General features: G+C 35.5%; 1 protein-coding gene across 4 annotated transcripts in view; it reads right to left on the bottom strand.

The window, feature by feature from the left end:
- Positions 1–21,170, bottom strand: part of RBM27 (RNA binding motif protein 27) — a 69,288-nt gene that overhangs the window by 15,136 nt on the left and 32,982 nt on the right. For 2 of the 4 annotated variants that reach the window (XM_070569311.1, XM_070569313.1), the window contains exons 9-17: positions 18,048–18,212; positions 15,989–16,138; positions 12,361–12,505; positions 11,785–11,938; positions 8,857–9,153; positions 6,889–7,029; positions 2,846–2,965; positions 1,855–1,929; positions 1,551–1,715 (exon numbers count right to left, since the gene is read on the bottom strand). In XM_070569311.1, coding sequence (XP_070425412.1) covers positions 1,551–1,715; positions 1,855–1,929; positions 2,846–2,965; positions 6,889–7,029; positions 8,857–9,153; positions 11,785–11,938; positions 12,361–12,505; positions 15,989–16,138; positions 18,048–18,212 — 1,412 coding nt within the window. The remainder of the gene's footprint in view (positions 1–1,550; positions 1,716–1,854; positions 1,930–2,845; positions 2,966–6,888; positions 7,030–8,856; positions 9,154–11,784; positions 11,939–12,360; positions 12,506–15,988; positions 16,139–18,047; positions 18,213–21,170) is intronic. The other 2 variants (XM_070569315.1, XM_070569314.1) reach the window with 1 other exon arrangement.

A 21,170-nucleotide genomic window follows, 5' to 3' on the forward strand; every position in this document is an offset into this window, starting at 1 on the left:
GTAAAAGTGTATTTTTTAGATAACTTCCAAGATCTTCTTTAGAATATTATACTTACAGAATGAGACACATCTCTTTTAAGAAAATGAGAGTGAGAGAGATGCAATAAACATGGCTGTTTCAGGGAAAGTAACCTCACAGACAGAATGCTGAAAACATGTAGAGAGTATAATGATTTCAATAAAAATAACAGGCAGTAATATTGCTTAAGATGGCCTTGGAAATCAGACCTTGGAAAGAGTCATCAGAGATGAGGGGGCTAAGAATAATTTTCACAGAATAAGGCACCATAAATGAAACACAATGGGGCAAAAAAAATTCTATAGTAAAAATTCATTAATAGCACAAACATAACAGTTACATAATTGCTTTCAGGTGTGAACTCTATAATTATTGCTACTTTTTTTTTCTGGTAAGACATAAATTAACAGTTTTAGGTGGTGTGACTGTGAGATTTCTTTTTTCTCCCATATTCTCTTTAGTTTTTTAAAATTTGTACATGATCTTTCTATAATTGCGATAAATTTAAATAAAAATAACATTTTTATTGTATTTTTAAAAAGGAATCTTAATGAAACACTTTACATTCCTATAATAAAAGAGAACCACAATTTCAAATGTAATATAATATTGTACATAAAAATTTTCATTCTATATATCTGACAATTTATTCCCAGTTCTCAAAGGGCTGGAAATTAATCTAAAATCCCACTACAGAGCTATGGTATAATGGAACCACTGTGTAAATCAAGTATTCTCCTAGGGTAAGGAAACAATTAGAAATTACCAAAATTAGACCTAAATGGATCTACAACTTCTGATTATTATTTTCAATAGAATGCCACATTTTAACCTATATTAAAGCCAATGATTTTTTTGTTTTTTTGTTTTGTTTTGTTTTTGCCGAGGAAGATTCATTCACCCTGAGCTAACTATCTGTTGCCAATCTTCCTCTACTTTGTATGTGGGTCACTGCCACAGCATGGCTGCCAATGAGTAGTGTAGGTCTGTGCCCAGGAACCAAACCCAGGGTGCCAAAGTGGAGCATGCCAAACTTAACCACTAGGCCAGAGGGCCAGCCCCAATGACACTTTTTAATTTTATCACAACATTATTATAGAATTAGAAAAAAACCTGCTGAATTAGGAAATGTCTCTTTTCTTGCTACCACTCTAGCAGTTTCATCTTCAGCACAGAGAACCAAAAAATTTGATTAAAAAACACATCTTTGTGGCCAGCCCAGTGGTGTAGTTGTTGTGGGTGTGCTCAGATACAGCAGCCCAGGAGGAAGAGGAATACTGGCAATGGATGTTAGCTCAGGGCCAATCTTCCTTACCAAAAAAACAAACAAAACCCACATCTTTGTTCAAAGTATTATCATCTCGTTCAAAGAGAGTACATAGCATTCATAGAAACATTAAAAAAAAAACGGTTCCTAGAATTGTCTCCCCATTAGACTATTAGCTACCTAAAGGTTCCACTCTACTTTCAAAGTGCCAAACACATAACAGATGTTCAATAATCCTGTTGAATAAAAAATGCAAACAGATACCTCTGTTTTTGTCTTTACTTTAGATGGCGTGGAGACTGCAGAAGATGTTTTTAATTCATCCTTCAATTGTGAGATCTTTTCTCCAAGCTCTTTCAAAGTCTTCATTATATTTGCTCTCTCTTCTGGTTTCATGTTTTTGTTTTTTTCTAGCTTGGATATTAGCATCTATAAAATAAAAAGAAAATAGTAAAACTATGCTTAGTAAATTTTACTATAAATATTTAAAACTTTACTATTAAGATATCTTTATAAAATCTATTCTATACATCAATTCCAGAAGGCAAATAATGAGCTCTTATCTTACCTTTTGGCATTCTATTTGTTTTTCTAACACTTCCTGCCTCTTTTTCCTCATATCTTGTTGTAGTTTCATTGCTTCCTATATGAACAGGTAAAGAAAAAATTAGTAATGGATAACAAAATTTGCCAATGATACATAAGGCTACTATATTCTCAACTCATTTCTTCTGGGTCATCCCTACATAAGATAGATTTTCCTCCTAATCAAAAAATAGCTGAAGCCAGAGATGAAACCTTTAAATATATTTTCCCCAACACTTACAAAAGAGTTTACATTTATAACTGTATTTTAAGAAATATTTAAAATACTCAACACTAATTAGCTGTATCTATGAGGTTTTATTCACTTCAATGTAGTTATGAAGAAAAGAGCTGTTTTCACTTGCCAGTGTAATAAGCCAAATCCTTATTTTAAAGTTTAAGGTTTAAAAATGTGAGATGTAGCTATAGGTTACAAATAATAGCAAAATCTATGGATTTTACCAAGAAAATGTTGCCTCCCACCACTTTGTTAATTAAATCTCAAATTATACTGAGATAATACATATATCTATTTTATTTGAAAACCTTTACATGAGTTCAAATCTAAGATGACAATGAAATTCAGAATTGAGTGATATGAATCACTTTATAAACATTTTATTTTATGTGGAACATTATCTAACTTACAAAGCTATGAAGGAATTAAAAGAGAAAGATAATGAAATACAAGTGTCTGCTTCTCTATCGGAGGGAAAAATAATGACAGCTTAAATGCGTTTACTTTTATATGCAAAAATCTCTTTCCTTGTGCTTGATGTAGCCACTGAAAGGCAACTGCAAAACATTTTTTCCTGTCTCATCTTTTTTTCAAGTGTACACTGCATCAAGCAGCAGCTAGATAAACATTATAATGTAGTTCCATAATAAGATGAACTGTTCAAAGGTATTAACATAGTCACTTAAGAATTCAGTGGATCCTTTCTCTTTCAGGAGAGAAGAATCAAGGCTGCTACCTGCTTCTTTTTAAGAACTTCTTGGACATCGTGAGATTTGGACCCTGAACAAAGTTTTGAAGGTGTCTTCAAGTTTGAGGAGCTGTAAATCATTTTTGGATGGCCCGGAGTTGAAAACATCTATGAAACACAAATTTGATTAAATTAAATCTTAGAAATGCTTTAAAATCATTTTTTAGAAAGACTTCATGTTTCTTTTTTTAAGAGTTAATTATCTTACATTTAAAAACTAGTTCCTCAAACGAGTCACTCAAATACAAAAACAAAATTAATATTTAGCAATAACGTTGTGTTTCTGAATGCAATCAAATATTTCTCTTCTCTTTATATTTTTTTAATTGTGAGAAAAAGAACCACAGCCCTTGACATCTAGGAGCTGGCCTGCCACCCACAGCGAGGCCTTAATGTCCCCCTGTTACAATTTCACAAAATATCAACCTCAGACAAGGCCACACTTGTGACCATGATGGATCAAGACAAACACAAGATCATTTTATAATCATGACTGAACACAAAGAAACATGAATACTATCCAAACTGTAAAAATGACTACAAATTTCCCTGCCCTAGCTAATACTGTCTGCAGGTTCTTTACAAACTACAGCTTTAGCCTCATTCTAGTCTTCCTTCCTAGGTAAGACTTAAGATATCCAATCACAGAATCACCCGTTTCCTCAAACCCTCCCTAAAATCACCTAACACAGCCCAATCCTAAAGTAAGTCCTTTCTAACACCCTCTAACTGAGATGCCCCATGGTTTCATTATGTATACTCCAGCACTGAATAATTAACTCCATTTGTTCAACTACAGGTGTGTTCCTGGTGGTCTTTGGCTGAAGGGTCCTGTCAGAAGTTATTTTCCATAAATGAAGTGCCAAATAAGAACTCATGTTTCTAATAACTGCTAAGCCTTCTAAGAATTAAGGTACTTTGTAATCATAATCTTCATACTGTATTTAATTAAATGCTATATGAGTTTACAATCAAACATGAGACAAGTAGTTAGCTCACAGTGGTGAGCTATCTTTACTGTGCTGGTTTTGGTATTCAGATTCCTTTCCTCGTTGGAACAGATGACTCTCCAGTTATTCTTCCCCTCTTTTAAGCCACAGCAGAGCTACGTGGTATACTACAATCTCTATGGTTCAAGTCTTTCCTAATACATTTCACTCTTTTATCTTTTAATTAACTTTGAATACATGATGTAAGGGACACAGGATATAATATTAAGAAATTCATGGAAAATTCAATCATGAAAATAATAAATCTAAATACACAACTTCTATCAATCATACAATACTTAACTGTCCTCAAAATTAAGATACTTTAAGTATAAAGGAAAATCTCTCAAGTATTGTAGGAACCCTGTATAGCTGATGTTCAAGTTGTTATTACTTACTAAAATAAAAATGGCAACACTTGTAATTTACTGAGCACTTATTATTGCTAAGCATTCCCCTTTTATGCTTTAACAACTTGAAATTTTTTAATCCCCACAGCAACTCAGCTTACTGAAAAGGAAGACAATGCTCACAAGTTATCTAACAGCTCGTAAGAAGCAGGTCAAGTCAGTCAGGGCTACCTGACTTCAAAGTCTGTGATTGTTTTGTTGTTCTTTCTTTTTATAATGGAATTTTTTGAAACAGACAAAAGCACAGAGCTATATAAAAAACTTCATGTATCCATCACCAAGTAGCAACAATTTTCAATACATAATCTTGTTTTATTTAAATCCCCAACTACATCTTCACACCAAACACCGTATTATTTTACCTGTATATATCTCAGTTGTGTCTCTAAAAGAGAAAAGAATCTCCTTTCTTTTTTAAACATAAAAATACCATCATCACACTCAAAAGATAACAATAATTCTTAAATATCATTCAATATTCACATCTCTGGACTGTTTTATCATTTTCTAAACATTTTTTTCGCATTTCAATTAAGATCTATTAAGATCCATATAGTGGAATCAATTACGTCTCTTTAAAGTCTCCTTTAATTTCATTTCCCGCTCCATCTGTTTCTTTTCCTGGCAAATTATTTGTTGAAGAAACCAGGTCAATCATCCTCTAGTATTTACCACAGGATTCTATGGTGTCCTTTAACATGTTTCCGTTCTCTGAATTTCCTTTAAATTGCTAAGGCGATCTAGAGCCCTTATGACATTTTTTCATTCTTGGACAGGATTCTAGTAATCTTTGACAACTTTCTTGCTCTATGGTTTGACAAAATATTTTCGGCTCATCTGGAACAGTCAGCCCCAGATCTGGGGACAGTCATTTCTGCAAGGATTTCTGCTTCCTTTGGGTGCTGGGGAGCTTATTACCACCGGCTGGTCATTGTTTCTAGACTTTTTTCAGTGAATAGAATTAGGAAATGTTTTTGAGTTTCTTTGTCGCTTATTTGCTTTTTAGATAAAATACTATCTGAATTTATACTTTCAATTCAAATGCAGGACTACAGTGTTTTTATTGAGTCTCATCTATCTTCTATCTTTCTTTTCAACCACACTAAAAATCCCAGTTGTCAATGACACCAGTAATAAAATATCTCATTTGATTTATCCTACAATGCTCACAAATCAGTGTCAGAACACTAACATAGCCAACAATATCATTGCTGAAAAGAATTTTTTTAAATTGCTTTTTGTCCTCAGGATGTATCTCATTAGGAATACACAGTCAAATAAGTGTGTTTTAAAGCACTCTCTATACAGACATGCTAGTTCATTTGTTTGATTTTTAATTTTTAGGCATTACTTTTATCTCATTTTATAATTACATGCAATATTTACATGGTTCCAAGATAAGACACAGTCAAAGTTGTCTACTTTCTTCCACCCTTGCCATAACCACCAAGATTTAAATTATAGAAAATTTTTGTTTTTTTCAGTTATAAGCAAATACTTATATGTGTTCATTACACCTACTTTCTTATATCAACAGTGGCTGACTATACATTTTTTGTTTCACTTTGCCTTTTTACTTAATATATCCTGATGATCACCCCCATGGGACATATAAAGACATTCCTCATTCCTTTGTAAAGTTTCACATACGCTAGCATGTGAATGTACTACCTTTTAAGTAACCCGTCCCCTACTGATGGACATTTGGGTTGTTTTCAGTCTTTTGCTCTTATGAAGAGTCTACAATTGCTATTCTTGCACAAATGTCTTTTCCCAGTTTGACTAGTGTACCTTTGGCAGAGATTCTTAGAAGGAGGATTATTGGTTTAGAGTAAATGCATACATAATTTTGGCGGACACTGCCAAGTTTCCATTCATGGGCATTGTACTATTTAGCATTTCCATCAGCATCTAAATCTCAGATTCTTTTGGAAGTATCCTGGTTTATTATATAACTTAAAAAACAAACCTACTTTTCTATATGGCTATCCAGTTAACCAAACACCATTTATCAAAAAGTCCATTATTTTCCCCATTGATCTCAGATACTGTGTTAGCATATAATAAATTCCTATTTGCAAGTGAGTCTATTTCTCAATCTTCTATTCTGTTCCATTGGTCTGTCTCTTCATGTGTCAGTATCAAATTGTTTTAGTTATACAGACTTCATACTATTTTTTAATGTGTAGCAGGGCTAGCCTCCCTTGTTGCTAGCTCTCTTTGAAATAATCACAATGCTGAAGAGTCATCATATAGATATATTCCCAAAAGCAAAAGAAACTACTTAAAACATATTTAAAAATTTGACTTTTGATTATGACAGAATCCCTTCACTATATTCTTAATTATAGTAAAGATGAAAAATTATAAAAGAAATGAATAAAGACATCTACCTATTCATAAATAGCTAAAATTCTCAAATTCCTACTTAGTTTTGAATAGAAAGAAAATTTAACTACAAATTTCTGGCTGAGTCATGGAAATCAGGGAAGTATACCTGTAACGCTTAGGTTAGCGTTCACACTTATCTTGATTGAGGAAACAAGACACTACAAATCTAGATGATAATCTGTTAATTTCTTTGTGTCACTGAACAACTCTAAATGTATTTGAGGTTCACAGAAATACATACCTGGCAATCCTCTCCAGCACCACTCGACTGATTCAACAAGTGTGCTGCGTCACTCTGGTTACCACCTGCATGTCCAAGACGATGTTTCACAGGAACTTTGTTAAGAACATATGTACCCGATGTCTGTGGTTTGCTCATCATCTGCATATACAAAATAAACACATATGTGGTAAAAGTTCTACAAATGCCCAGGAATGATACAAACTTTGGATAGTGATTACCATAAGGACGAAGATAAGGAAATGGGAAGGGAGGGTGCTTCAATTATCTGTAAGGTTTTATTTTTTAAGTGAAGTGGTGGATATACAAATGACTGTTAAGTTGTTATCCACACTTTTTTGGATGCCTGAAATATGTCAGAACAAAATGCATGCATATATGTGTACACAGATGGTCCCCAACTTACAACGGTTCGACTTATGACTTTTCAGCTTTACAACAGTAGAAAAGTGATATGCATTCAGTAAAAACTGTACTTCGAATGTTGAATTTTGATCTTTTCGCAGGCTAGCAATATGCAATACAACACTACTGTGATGCTGGGCAGCAGCGGCAAGCCACAGTTCCCAGTCAGCCACACAATCATGAAGGTAAACAACTGATACACTTACAACTATTTTCTGTTTTTCGCTTTCAGTACAGTGTTCAACAGACTGCATGAGATATTCAACACTTTATTGTAAAACAGTCTTTGTGTTAGATGACTTTGCCCAATTATAGGCTAACGAAAGTGTTCCGAGCTCATTTAAGGAAGGCTAGGCTAAGCTACAATGTTGAGTAGGTTAGGTGCATTAAACGCATTTTCGACTTAGGATATTGTGAACTTACAATGGGTTTATCAGTGTGTAACCCCACTGTAAGTTGAGGAAGATCTGCATACTCGTACAAATCAAAATTTCTAATATTTTTTTATGTTCCCTTCAATATGTAATGCTTTGAAAGACTTAAAGATTTTAATTGACAGTAGCTTAATATGAATAACAGTTGATATCTTGGGCTGCATTAACTGAATAGGATCTAATGGATCACAGACGTGCTGGTATCACCCTTTCACACACCAATCAGTCAACATCTAGGCAAAGCTTTCACCTTTGGGCCCTAACATGAAGTGGAACATAGACAAAAGAAACGTAGGTTTAAGTGTAAATAAGCAGGATGATGAATGAAGTTAAGGCTATGTATTGTAAGGAATATATACATATATTTCTTAATGTGAATGCATTTAGTCCAACCAAGAGAACACCTTGGAGGAGATCATCATTCTCATCAGTATCTGAATGGCTCTAACACATGGTGGTTTGTTCTCTCCTTCCTTCATCTATTCATTCAAATATGTTTTCAGCAGTATATGCCAGGCCTTGTTTAGGCACTAGGGATAGAATGAACACAACAGACAAAATCCTATCCTCCTGAAGCTTCCATTTCAGTTCTAAAAGGAACAGAATTTTTCTACATGGGAAAAAGGAGGACAAAAGGATGGGGACAAGGGTCACTAATTCTAGCACAAAACAAAGTAGTTCTAGATTCAGACCTGTTGAGTGGTAGACAGTTGTTATACTTTAGTGCTGACAAGAATCACTCAGGGTATGTCTTAAACATGTAGATTTATAAGCCCTCTATACCAGACACCAACTCTGTAGGTTTGGGAAGATAGGACCCAGGAATTTGTACCCAGATAAGTGATTCTAATGTAGAACAGTGCTTCTCAAACTTGAGGGTACATAATAATCACCTGGAGAGCTTATTAAAACACAGATTCCTGGGCCCCACCCACAGCAATTCTGATTCAGTAAGTTTGGGTGAGGCCCAAGAAACTGCATGTCTAAAAAGCACCCAGGAGATCAGATCCACCGGTTTGCAGATCAAACTGAGTGGTTCTGATGTAGAAGACCTAAGGACCCAAACTGAGAAACTGATCTAGATGGAGGAACTAGAGGACCTCTAATTCCCTGTGAACCAGCAGATTACCTTCTGGATACCTCCATGTACCGTTGAAGGAGGAGACTGGGCCACCAGCACCTGCTGCTGATGAAGGTGCTGTGGCAGGTGATGGTGCTGCTGTGACAGATGACTAAGTGTTTGCTGTTGCTGCAGGAGCAGCTGTGTTGGGGACTGCAGTGCTGGTTGCTCATTATTTTCCCTATGCCACAGGACTCGAATGAATCGGTTGTTTAGAACTGCTTCAGTGCTGGAAATGGCTTTCCTGGCCTCCTCATTAGTAAGATATTGGATGAGGGCAGCTTCTGGATCTCCCTTAAAAGCAACCTGTAAGAAAAAATAAACGCAACAACAAAAATAACCCACAGAAATTAACAAATAGTTAAATGCAAATAAATTGATAAAGAATTCAGAAATAGAAAACAGCATGCTTAAATCCATTGTGAATCCTGTGTAAATAAAGTTCTCCATCCCCTAAAAAATGATATACATATTTCAAAATTACATACGGAAGAATTTTATATTATTTAATAAATAATCCTAGTAATGTTACCCAACCAAGGAAAAGTTATGTTATATCCCTCCCATGATGTCTCACATTCAAATAAACTCCAGATAGAAAAATATTTTACAATAACAAACAAAAAACTCCATAGAAATCCAGAAGAAAAAAGGTGAATGTCTGTATAATCTGAGGGTTTGGAAAGCCTTTTTATGTATACCTATAAAGGTAGGATCTATAAAGACAAACAGCAGTAGATGTGACCACATAAAACTTTAAAACCTGTCAGTTCAAACATACCATAAACAAAACAAATGACAAATGGAAAAAGTAATTTTAATACATATGACAAGGAAAGGCTTAGAAAGGAATTATTATAAATGTCTTCATAAAAAATGGGCAAAGACAATGAATAGGTAAATCCAAAAGAGCTGCAAATGGTCTCTATAAATTAGAGTCTACCTAGTAATTTAAAAAAAGCAAATTAAAACAAGGATAATTTTTCACTTATCAAACTGGTGAAAAAATTTTTTAATGAATCTGGATTGCAGTGTTGATGAGGTTTCATACACTGCATTTGGGAGTATCAACTGGCATAATCCTATTGGAAAACAATTTGGCAGTTCAAATAAAAAGTTCTGAAATTCCCTTTAATTCAGTAATGCATCATAAAAAAAAAAATGAAAGGTTTATCCACAAGGAGGCTCACCACAGCATTGTTTTTATATAAAATAACAGAAACAACATAAATTCTCCACAGCAGAGAACAGTAAACAAGTGATGGTCTATTGCTATGGACTGAATTATGTCCCCCCAAATTCATATGTTGAAGCCCTAAGCCCTAATGTGACTGTATTGGGAGAGAGGGTTTTTAGGAGGTAATTAGGTTAAATGAAGTCATAAGGGTGAGACCCTGCTCAGACTGGACTGGTAGCCTTATAAGAAGTGGAAGAGATCTCGCTCTCCCTCTCCCTCTCTTTCCACCATGTGAGGAAACAGCAAGAGATGGCCGTCTGCAAGCCAGAAAGAGAGTCATCACAAGGACCAAATTGGCCAGCATCTGATCCTGGACTTCCCAAAAAATAAATTTTTGTTGTTTAATCGACCCAGTCTATGGTATTTGTTACGGCAACCTGAGCAGACTAATATACCCATCTACATTAAGCCATCTAATTTTTCTAAATGCCATAAAGAATAATGACCTAGGAAAAACTTAAGAGAAAAAAGGTAGTTAGAGATATTTAGTTAAGACCACATCTTTTGTAGTTTTTTAAGTGTGTGAAGTATTTTTTTTTTTTTGAGGAAGACTAGCCCTGAGTTAACTACCGCCAATCCTCCTCTTTTTGCCCAGGAAGACGGGTCCTGAGTTAACATCCGTGCCCATCTTCCTCCACTTTATATGTGGGACGCCTACCACAGCATGGCTTTTGCCAAGCGGCGCCATGTCCGCACCCAGGATCTGAACTGGCGAGCCCCGGGCCACCGAGAAGCGGAATGTGCGAACTTAACCGCTACGCCACTGGGCCGGCCCGTGTGTGAGGTACTTTTAAAAAGAGACTATGTGTTTGTATATTCTTCCGCTTAAATAAATACAGTACGTCTTTTCATCAAAAGATCAATAATTATTATTGCTAAGCGGTGAGACTTGGGTAATTTGCTTTTTCACTTTTGTTTAATGTATTTCCAATTACCTGTAAAATTAAACATGTACCAATTGTACTAAACATAACTAACGCATGTACTAAGGGAAAAAAATTGCTTAAAAATCTCTGAAAAAGAAAAGAATCCTTTAGGTCAAATCTTTGAAATACCAAGTCCTCCAATACTACCTTCTTAACTATGTGAATTATACTTTGGTTTGATGGCTACATTCAGTATCAGGGGTAACTGACTGAAATTCCAACTTAAACAGGTCTTCAAGTACCCTCAGTTACAGCATAACACCCAAGTGCAAATTCATAAATTCAAATATCTAACAAGTAGACAGCAAGAAAGGAAAGCTACAATTTATTTGATTGTTAGCTAACATGTTACACTACCTAAAATTCTCAAGATTAGAATCATCCTTAGTCAATTACTATTTCACCACAACATAAAAGTTAGTCAGTAGACAAAGTCACAATCTTAGAAACTACCAAAAATCTCATCTACTTAGTTAGAATACTAATGCAGGTAAAAAAGTCTTGTCCAGTGACAGAGCTATGAACAAAAATACAGCAACTAGCCTGGTGTCCTTCAGAAAGAGGTTGCAGAAAAGAACCAAATGAATTCAGAAGAACAAATTCAGCCTAACAATTCCATCATGAAGTCACGTATACAGAATACAGTGGAATTTAAAACACTTAGCAGAGATGATCCGACTAATCACTGGCTTGTTTGAGCAAGGTGAGCTGATAGGAATATTTTCAAAGACGTATAAAATACATGGATTCTGTCACCAACAGAGCCACATTTACCTGGATGTTAACAATAGTTCCAAATTTGCTGAAGTGTTCATTGAGCTTGGTGATGTTGTTCAATTCCTGAGGGATTTTCTTGACTTCTAATTTGGTGTTTGTATACTGATTCTTTCTCAAGAATCCTGGTTTACTCTGATTGTTATTCCCTTGCCTGAAAGGAATAATAACAGATCTTGGTTAATTCTTCCACCTTATGTCTAGCCAAGAGATACGTCAGCAAAGAATCTAAGTTTATATTCATTAGATTGTCTTTTGTAAGCACCTTACATTCTTGAGAAATGATTAAGTAATTTTCACATCATCCTTATTACATGGGAACAGAACAGGTAGAGAGAAAGAAAGATGACTGAACGGCAAAAGATCACAAAAAGAAGAGGCCCAAGTGAGATCAAAAATCATATGCTAGAAAGATTCATCACATAGAAAGTTAACGATGCCTCTGGAAATCCTAACTTTGAGACATATCATTTGAAATCATTGATTAATGACAACTCTTAATTTTATAAATTTACTAATGCCAACAAAAATAACAAAAACACCAGTAAGATGTTACTAATTAGCAAATTATCTTACTTTCCCAGCCAAGGTTTCTTTGTGAGTGGCCCTTCCAAACCACTCATAGCTCTTTTTCGGCTATCTGGTTCAAGAACTACTCTGGTTATGTTGCTATTAATTGAAACAGGAACTGGTGGTTCAGTCTGGATGACAATGTTAGCAGCTGTTGGAAACAAAAATTAATGTTACTGACAATGCATTGTATTTGGGAAATTTCAAATGATTAAAATATTTAGTCTAAAAGCTAAAAGAGCACTGTGAATAGCTCCCAACTACTACCATTTCCTTATCAGAAATGTCTAACAACAAGAAAAAATTAACTGCCTCCTTTTTCTCCTTTTTTTAAACTATAATATCCAAGTTTAAAAAAGTCATAAGCAGCCCCATTATAATAACTGATTCAGGCAAGGGTCATCAATGGAAGCAAAAAAAAATAAAGATAAAAAACACACTGAAAGGTTGTCAGAGAACAAGATATTTATCTGGTGCCAAAGCACAACTCCACAAATTATTTACTTTACAATGAAGAGATCTAACAATGATCCCCTTAGGCAAGTAATCAACCTTAGCACCATAAATAGAGAAAAATTATTTGTCTCCTGACGTGATTCAACAAGAAGTTCACCTGGATAGAATGTTATGGAAGCATGATTTTACGTGTGGCAATGATATCGTGCTTATATAGCACTACATCTTATTCTTAGATGTAAAAGTAAAGGATCTGAGGTGTCACTAATCTCTACAATTTACTCTCAAACGGCTCAAGAAAAACATGAGGGGAGAAGGCAGAAAGGGAGAGAAAAAAGACTGTACACACGCACAAGCAAGCATTCATGCCCAAAGGTGACAAAATGTTAATAATTGGTGAATTTAAATGAAGGTATTCAGGTGTTTACTGTACTTGTTTTGATTTTCTGTAGGTTTAAAATATTTCAAACTTAAAAGTTTGGAGGAAAATCAAAGCCAATATTATAAACTGGTACATTTCATTCACACTACTTAAAACACTATATAGTTAGAAACAGAGCTTACAAGGCGTTATCTATGGGTGGGAAGAGGTGTGCTAAACAAAAAAGCAAGCAACACAAAACTATGCCTGGTGATACTCTGAGTAGTCTCCCTAACTTTAGCAACTCCACTGAAAGTAAAATCAGTAGCAAAGAATAACATATGTAGGGGTGGATGCTGGGGTAGGCATGGGGATCAAGTATGTTCCATTTCATCTGTGTGACAGGGAAATTACGATGCAGGTTCATTCGTTCAACATATATTTCTTGAGAAGCTGCTACAGCTCAACAATTGTATTACACCTTGTGTAAAAAATCAGTAAATAAAGTCAGTCCAGCAGCCCTTCCTTATCTGCAAGGGATACATTCCAAGACCCCCAGTGGATGCCGGAAACCATGGAAAGTACCAAACCCTATATATACTGTTTCTTCCTATAATACATACCTAAGATAAAGTTTAATTTATAAACTAGGCACAGTAAGAGATTAACAATAACTAATAATAAAATAGAACAATTATTATAATATACTGTAGTAAAAACTATCATAGATCTTAGCAACATCAGCATTTTTTTTTCTTGCCTTATCTAGTCGAGAACTTTTACCTTTTCTCTTGAAGGAAGCATTTTAGGGCTTCTCTTTGGCATATCCAAATTGCTAGCACCACTACTCTTGCACTTTAGGGCCATTATTAAGTAAAATAAGGGTTACTTGAACACAAGCACTGCAATACCACGACAGTCCAACAGTCCATCCAATAATTGAGATGGCTACTAAGTAACTAACAGGTGAGAAGTGTATACAGCATGGATAGCTAGACAAAGGAATGATTCAAGTACTGGGCAGAATGGCATGAGACTTCATCACGCTACTCAGAACACAGTGCAATTTAAAATTTATGAATTATTTATTTCTGGAATTTCTCCATTTAATATTTTTAGTCTGCGGATGATCATGCTAACAGAAACCACAGAAAGCAAAACACAGATAAAAGGGGACTACTGTATGATCCCTGCCTTTATAGGGCTTATGTTTTCAGAAGGCTAACAGAGGAGATAGCAATTGTGACGGCATAAAGCATTCTAGAATTTGAGATGCCATTATGTATTCCCTAAAATAGCTGTTATCATTACCACTTGACATTGCCTAATGCTTTTCTTTACTGTTGAAATGCTTTATAAAAAAAGGAAAGAGATATAGCTAGAGGTTGAGTGACTTGCCCAAGATGACAAAAGCCAAGTCTGTTGTACAAAAACCACATGACTTCCACACTGAGAGATTATCTATGGATCACTGTGTACGAATGTACAGACAGACGAGGCTAGAGACAAAGGGAAAACTTGAAATTCTGAGATACAAACTTCCCACTAATTTCAGGTAACTTAGTAACAATATATGTATTACAGCATAGAAGATAAGAGCATATTCTTTGAAATTAGATAAACCTTGGTTCAAATTCCAATTCTGTCATTAATAGCTATGTGACCTTGGACAAGTTCTTTAACCTCTCTAAGCCTCAGTGTCTTTATCTACAAAAAGAGAATAAAAGCAGTATCTCTTTTAAGTAGCTGTTGGTAAGGAATATGGGAGATAATAATACATATAAAAGCATTTGGTTTAGTCTGGATACAAAACTGTTAGCCTGTGGCGGTAATAGTATTATTAACGGCAGTAAAGAAAAATTAACAAAATCAGGTTAGAAAAGAAGGTGAGAACAGGAAAATGCTCACCATATAATTAAATCAGAAAAATATTGTCAGAGTGGCCACAGCCAGTCATTCAAATTGAAATTAAATACTGAAAATCTAACTATAATAATAAGTAACAAATCATAATCTCATCAAACTCTTTCACCAATCCTTTCTTGAGGGGAGGAGGAAAAAACCCATATTAAAGGTAAATGTTTCCATTTAATCTTTAAGGTTTGTGACTATGCTTTGTAAAGGTCCTAACAAATGGCTGTAATCATAGTATTAAAAATGGCCAAATGATAATGTTATCTCAGTGTTTCAGGTTCTCACTGTTATTAGTGTGAAGCACAGCTCTTATGACATAAAGCAGGCCCTTAAAGGATCAGTTCTTTGAGGGTAAGAGACCATATCATTTTATCTTTCTACACTTAATATCTAGCACAGTACCCAGTACATAGCTAATACACCCTAAAGTCCTTCAAAAATAGTAATTAAATAACATTAGTATTATTTATTTTAAAATAAGTATACTCTAATTACAGCTTTAAAATAAAATTTGTTGGGGGCCAGCCCCATGGCCGACTGGTTAAGTTCACGCACTCTGCTTCAGCGGCCCAGGGTTTCACTGGTTTGGATCCTGGGCGTGGACATGGCACCACTCGTCAGGCCACATTGAGGCAGCGTCTCAACTTGCCACAACTAGAAGGACCCACAACTAAAATATACAACTATGTACTGGGGGATTTGGGGACAAAAAGCAGAAAAAATAAAACAAAATAAAGTAAAATTTGAAGATAAAATTACCCAAAAACATTTGAGACGATTATATAGCACCCTTTAAAGAGAGAGTGCCTAAGTACCTTTAGAGATCTACTTAGTGACGTAAGACATGCTATACCCAAGTTCTGTATAACACTTAGCATCAGAAAAAGTTTGACGCATTCTCACCTCTTGGATTTGCATCCATATCTCCAGATGTTAGACCAATCAGGTTTGGGCGCTGTGTCTGTGTTCTTGAAAAGAACTGTCTGTACTGAGATCTACCAGAACTGGTAATACTAGGAGCTTCTGGATTATAACCATCTGGTTCATATGTATCTGAGGGAAAACAAAACAACAAAAATACATAACAAATAAGAGAGTAAACAGTTTCTCATTACTATAAAGTAAACAATTGCAAAAGTGGAATTTTCTTCAATATAATTATATCAGCCCATATATATTTCTCTTTTGAGTTACAGTATATCAATATGTCTATTGCAAGTGAAAGAAATAAAAATGCTCCTGTCACAAAACATAGATACATAAATCCACTCTTAATTACCGATATATTTCCAGATTCATTTACATAGTCATTTTTATCCTATATATTAATCACCAATCCAAACTTCAGTGCACATTTTTAAGAGAAATTTTCACATACACAAACACCATATATAAAGGACTGGTTGAGTCCCCTATGTTATCATGTCTCACCAATTTCCAGGTACTCTTTTAATTAGGAGGGAAAAACCAATCTATTAATTTGGTTAACTGTACTTTACACTGGAGATATAAGAACTTGTTTCATACATGAAACATATTTCAAAACGTTTTATTTCAAACAGTTAAATAAGATAAATTTTATATTTATAAGGGGGCCGGCCCCGTGGCCGAGTGGTTAATTTCGCGCACACTGCTGCGGCGGCCCAGGGTTTTGCCAGTTCAGATCCTGAGCGCGGATGTGGCACTGCTCGTCAGGCCATGTAGAGGCGGCGTCCCACATGCCACAACTAGAAGGACCTGCAACTAAGATATACAACTATGTACCGGGGGGGATTTGGGGAGATAAAGCAGGGGGAAAAAAAAAAGATTGACAACAGTTGTTAGCTCAGGTGCCAATAAAAAAAAAAAATCTCTATTTATATACGGAATCATTATCTTACTACCACTTGCCTATCAATGCCACTTTTATCACATTCCCTGTTTTCTCTACAAGTAAAAATTTAATTTTTAAAATTCTAACACTAAATAACTATTTTGCGTTAAAAAAAAACTCTGTGTTGCTCTCCACATGGTTTATGTCTTCTTCATGCTACATAAAATAAAAGAAGGATTAAGATTGAGTGAAGACACTGATTTTCCCAATTGTGATTTGATGTCCTTGTGTCTTTTTTATTTCTTAATGGAAAAATTCCTGATGCTGTTCATATTAAGTTTCAGCTACAAGATAAGGTACATGTAGATGTTTATTATTGACCATTAAGTTCTATGATTCAGTGTAAGATAAGCACATCATGATTAAAAAGTTTTCTGTTACCACTTGGCACTCTTGACAGAAAATCTCCTACAGTTAAGGCTGCAGAAAGTTTTAAAGAAGTTACATAATCAAATAACCATGTTCTATAATTCCTGGGAATACATAGGACCCCAAGCAACTTAAAGAGTCCTTTAGCTAATTAGGATGAACTGAGATCTAAAGGCACAGTGAGAAATGTTAAAAATCTCATGAGACACCCACACAGCACTCCACAGGTCTTTAAAATGTATGTCAGTAGGATGGAAGAGTTTTCAAGAAATCACAACATTCTACACAGCCACTCCATACAACAGAGAGAAAAAGACATGTTCATTCATGATCAGCAAGAAACCAGACATTTTTGTTTTGTTTTAAAGAAAAGTTAACCCAGTTTTCTTCTACGTATAACTGATTACAAAACATTCAAGTCAATATTCTCTTCCTATCTATCCAATTAGAAAGTTGTTCAAGAAATGAGCTTGAGTTTTGTTACCGAGGCACTGAAAGAAAATACAGAGGACACCAGAGATGATAGACACACAGGAGGCCTAATCATCTAGCAGCCACTAGGGACAAACCAAAGAAGCAGAGGAACAGAAAATAAAACTACCCAAGAGCTTTAATGGGAATTTGTGACAGCAGATCAGGATGCCAGGTCACGTCTTAGGCTAGCCAGCTTATGGTACAAAAAGATCAGAGACTTGGATGGCCATCTGCAGCAAAGCTTACCTGGGACCAGAGGGGTGGGGCTGGAGACTGAGGTATGGTACCCAATGGAGGATCCCATGAGGTTTCGAGGTGGCACCAAACGAGCTGCCAACAGAGGAGGCGGTGTCCCCAACTGAAGTCGCTCAGATGCAGCAGCACCATGTTCACGAGAGTACATGGGCTGTCCTATAGAGGAAAGAATAGGAGGGCAACCGGGAATGAGAGTCACAAGCTTCTCTTAGGTAATGATATACTTTCTGAGACTTGAGCCAAGAACAGAGAAAGTACACCAGTGGGAACAGTAGTCAAGAAGGATGTTACTGAGATTCTAACTCAAGAAACAGAAACGCAATTGGTTAGGATGTATGAGGTATAAAGATAGGGTAAGAATTAGGTAATATGATTGCATCATCTCCATCTTTTATCATCTTAAATGGAATAACTATGTGCTAATTTTACCCCAAACTGATCAACCATATTAAATTATTAGACAAAGGAGCCCTGAGTTATATTATTCAGGTAGAGTTTTGTATCCAATGAGACATGTAGTTATGAAGGCTGTCACATCCATTAAAAAACAAAAACACAAACACTGCTCTCCAAAATCACATAATTTCAGGTTTGCACAAAATATACTCCCATATCTCGGAGCAGAAAAAAGAATAGTAATAAAGGAACTAAAAAAACAAAAACAAAAACAAGCATGCCCTCACGAGAATAAGAAATGTTCAAAAGAAAAAATTAAACAAGATCGTGAAAATTTAACCCATGAGCAAGTAGATAAATATAGAGAAAGAAAAAAAGGACAAAACCCCAGATAAACAGACCAACTGTATGTATAAATTACCTCAGATATTAAGAACAATCTTCGAAAAGAAAGTACATTCAGAGTTTATACATATTGACGCAAGAATGTCAGACACAAAGAAGCCAAATTTCACACAACAGTAGAAAAAAAGAGAAGGTATCAAGGAGCAAAATCTCCCTTTGGTTGGTCATTTAATAGTATCTTTTTTCACTGACTACCCCATATGAGACCTACTTCTAAGATTTACTCAATATTTTATATCTATAGTCAGACATTCACTATGTGACACAAAACAAAGCGAATTTAGAATTTTTTTCCCGCCTGATACAAGTTCCTTAAAATTCCAAAAGATTTTTAATACACTTTAATAGGAGAAGCCACAAAGCAACCACCTGATTTCATAGTAAATGTAGAAGGGAAATAGATGTGCTAAACTTTACCACCCTTCTCTTCCTATATATGGAACAAAGGAGGACGTGACAAATCACATGGTACAGCAGACCACTTAGCTGTTTGCTTAGCACTCATCCTTTCAAAACTTACATTAAAAGAGGATCAATCATTACATTGCAAAAATAATTTAACATGTCCTCTCAACGATCTGAAAATAGTTGTAAGAATGACCTACTGCAGAGAATTCCTTGCAGAATGAAGTAGTGTGCTAAAGAGAAAAATGGGAAGTATAATCTGAGCCCATATGACTAATCTGAATTTCTGATACAACACTCAATGTACCAAGTGTATTTAATTATTAACTGTCTCAAAGTAAATTGGAAACTAAAAGGCTGGTTTGCACAATGTCTTTTTAAAATGAATGACAAAGAACATGCATCGAACACTTCAGAAAGATGGCTGTTTACTCAAATGCAGCCTGATTTTCTTCAACACCTATTGAGGTCTCTAAATACTACTTTAAAAAGAAATGGTTCCTTAGATAAAAGGCTGATTCTAGGTCTGAGCAGATAATTTATAAAATGAGCCTGGTACACACTGTGGTATATCTTGTCCTTCCAGGAGCAAGACAGCGATCAAACACTAGCATGTCAAAAACAAAACAAAAAAAAAACAACCTGCCGGAGCCAACATGAAGAAGCTCCCACTGGTCAAAGATGAGATAATTCGAACATCACAAAGAGCTACAGCAGCGAGCCCAACGGCGTAGTGGTTAGGTTCACACGTTCTCCTTCAGCGACTCAGGGTTCACCAGTTCAGATCCTGGATTCGGACCTACATACTGCTCATACTGCTCATCAAGCCATGCTGTGGCGACATCCCACATAGAAGAAATAGAAGGACTTACAACTAGGATATACAATTATATGCTAGGGCTTTGGGGAGAAAAAAGAGGAAGATTGGCAACAGATGTTAGCTCAGGGCCAATCTTCAAAAAAAAAGGGCTATAATGGGTGCAACATATCAAACGTGTTAAAAATCCATGAGTTCATAATGATACTTAAAAAAAAAAATACAGTGGTCCCCTTTGGAAGATACTAGGAAACCAACTCATTGTTCTGAAAATTGATAAATGAAAGGAAACAGCATGTACCCTGTCTTTCCTGTAAAAATTGCATTTCAGGATCACCCAATGCTTAACACTGCCAAGTTTGACTTAGTAGAATGCCAGCCAAAAAGTGTAGAAGAAATTATAGAATTAGAATATCATACTTTTGTAACACCTAATGAAACAAAAGATCTAGGCAATGATCACAAATGGCTGCTGAAACCATGAGCAACGTTTTAAATGGACAGATGAGGATGAAAACAACTGTACACACTGATCAATATTTCTTTTTTTTTTTTTTGAGGAAGATTAGCCCTGAGCTAACTGCTGCCAATCCTCCTCTTTTTGGTGAGGAAGATTGGCCCTGAGCTAACATCTGTGCCCATCTTTCTCTACTTTATATGTGGGACACCTACCACAGCATGGTGTGCCAAGGGGTGCCATATCCACATCCAGGATCTGAACCAGTGAACCCCGGGCCGCCAAGAAGCAGAACATGCGAACTTAACCGCTGCACCACCAGACCGGCCCCTGATCACTATTTCTAACACAGAAAGGAGACAGCTTGATATTATGGACATCATGATGTACTGCAGGAAGTATACAACCCCATCAATAAAATATTCATGCCAAAAAGAAAAAAGAAAAAAATGTGAATCTAATTAAGTCTCTAGATCTAACCTCCAATTTACAGGAAATAGAGGGGCTAGAAGAATATGTACAACGACACCATGGGATGCAATGTGCCAAGTCCAGAATGTGAAACAAATTCTTCAAGACAAGTGAACTGTTTCTTAAACAAATAGATGTCAAGGGAAAAAGAAAAAAGGTAGAG

The sequence above is a fragment of the Equus przewalskii genome, chromosome 13, assembly GCF_037783145.1.
Source record: "Equus przewalskii isolate Varuska chromosome 13, EquPr2, whole genome shotgun sequence".
In the NCBI taxonomy this organism is placed as follows: Eukaryota; Metazoa; Chordata; class Mammalia; order Perissodactyla; family Equidae; genus Equus; species Equus przewalskii.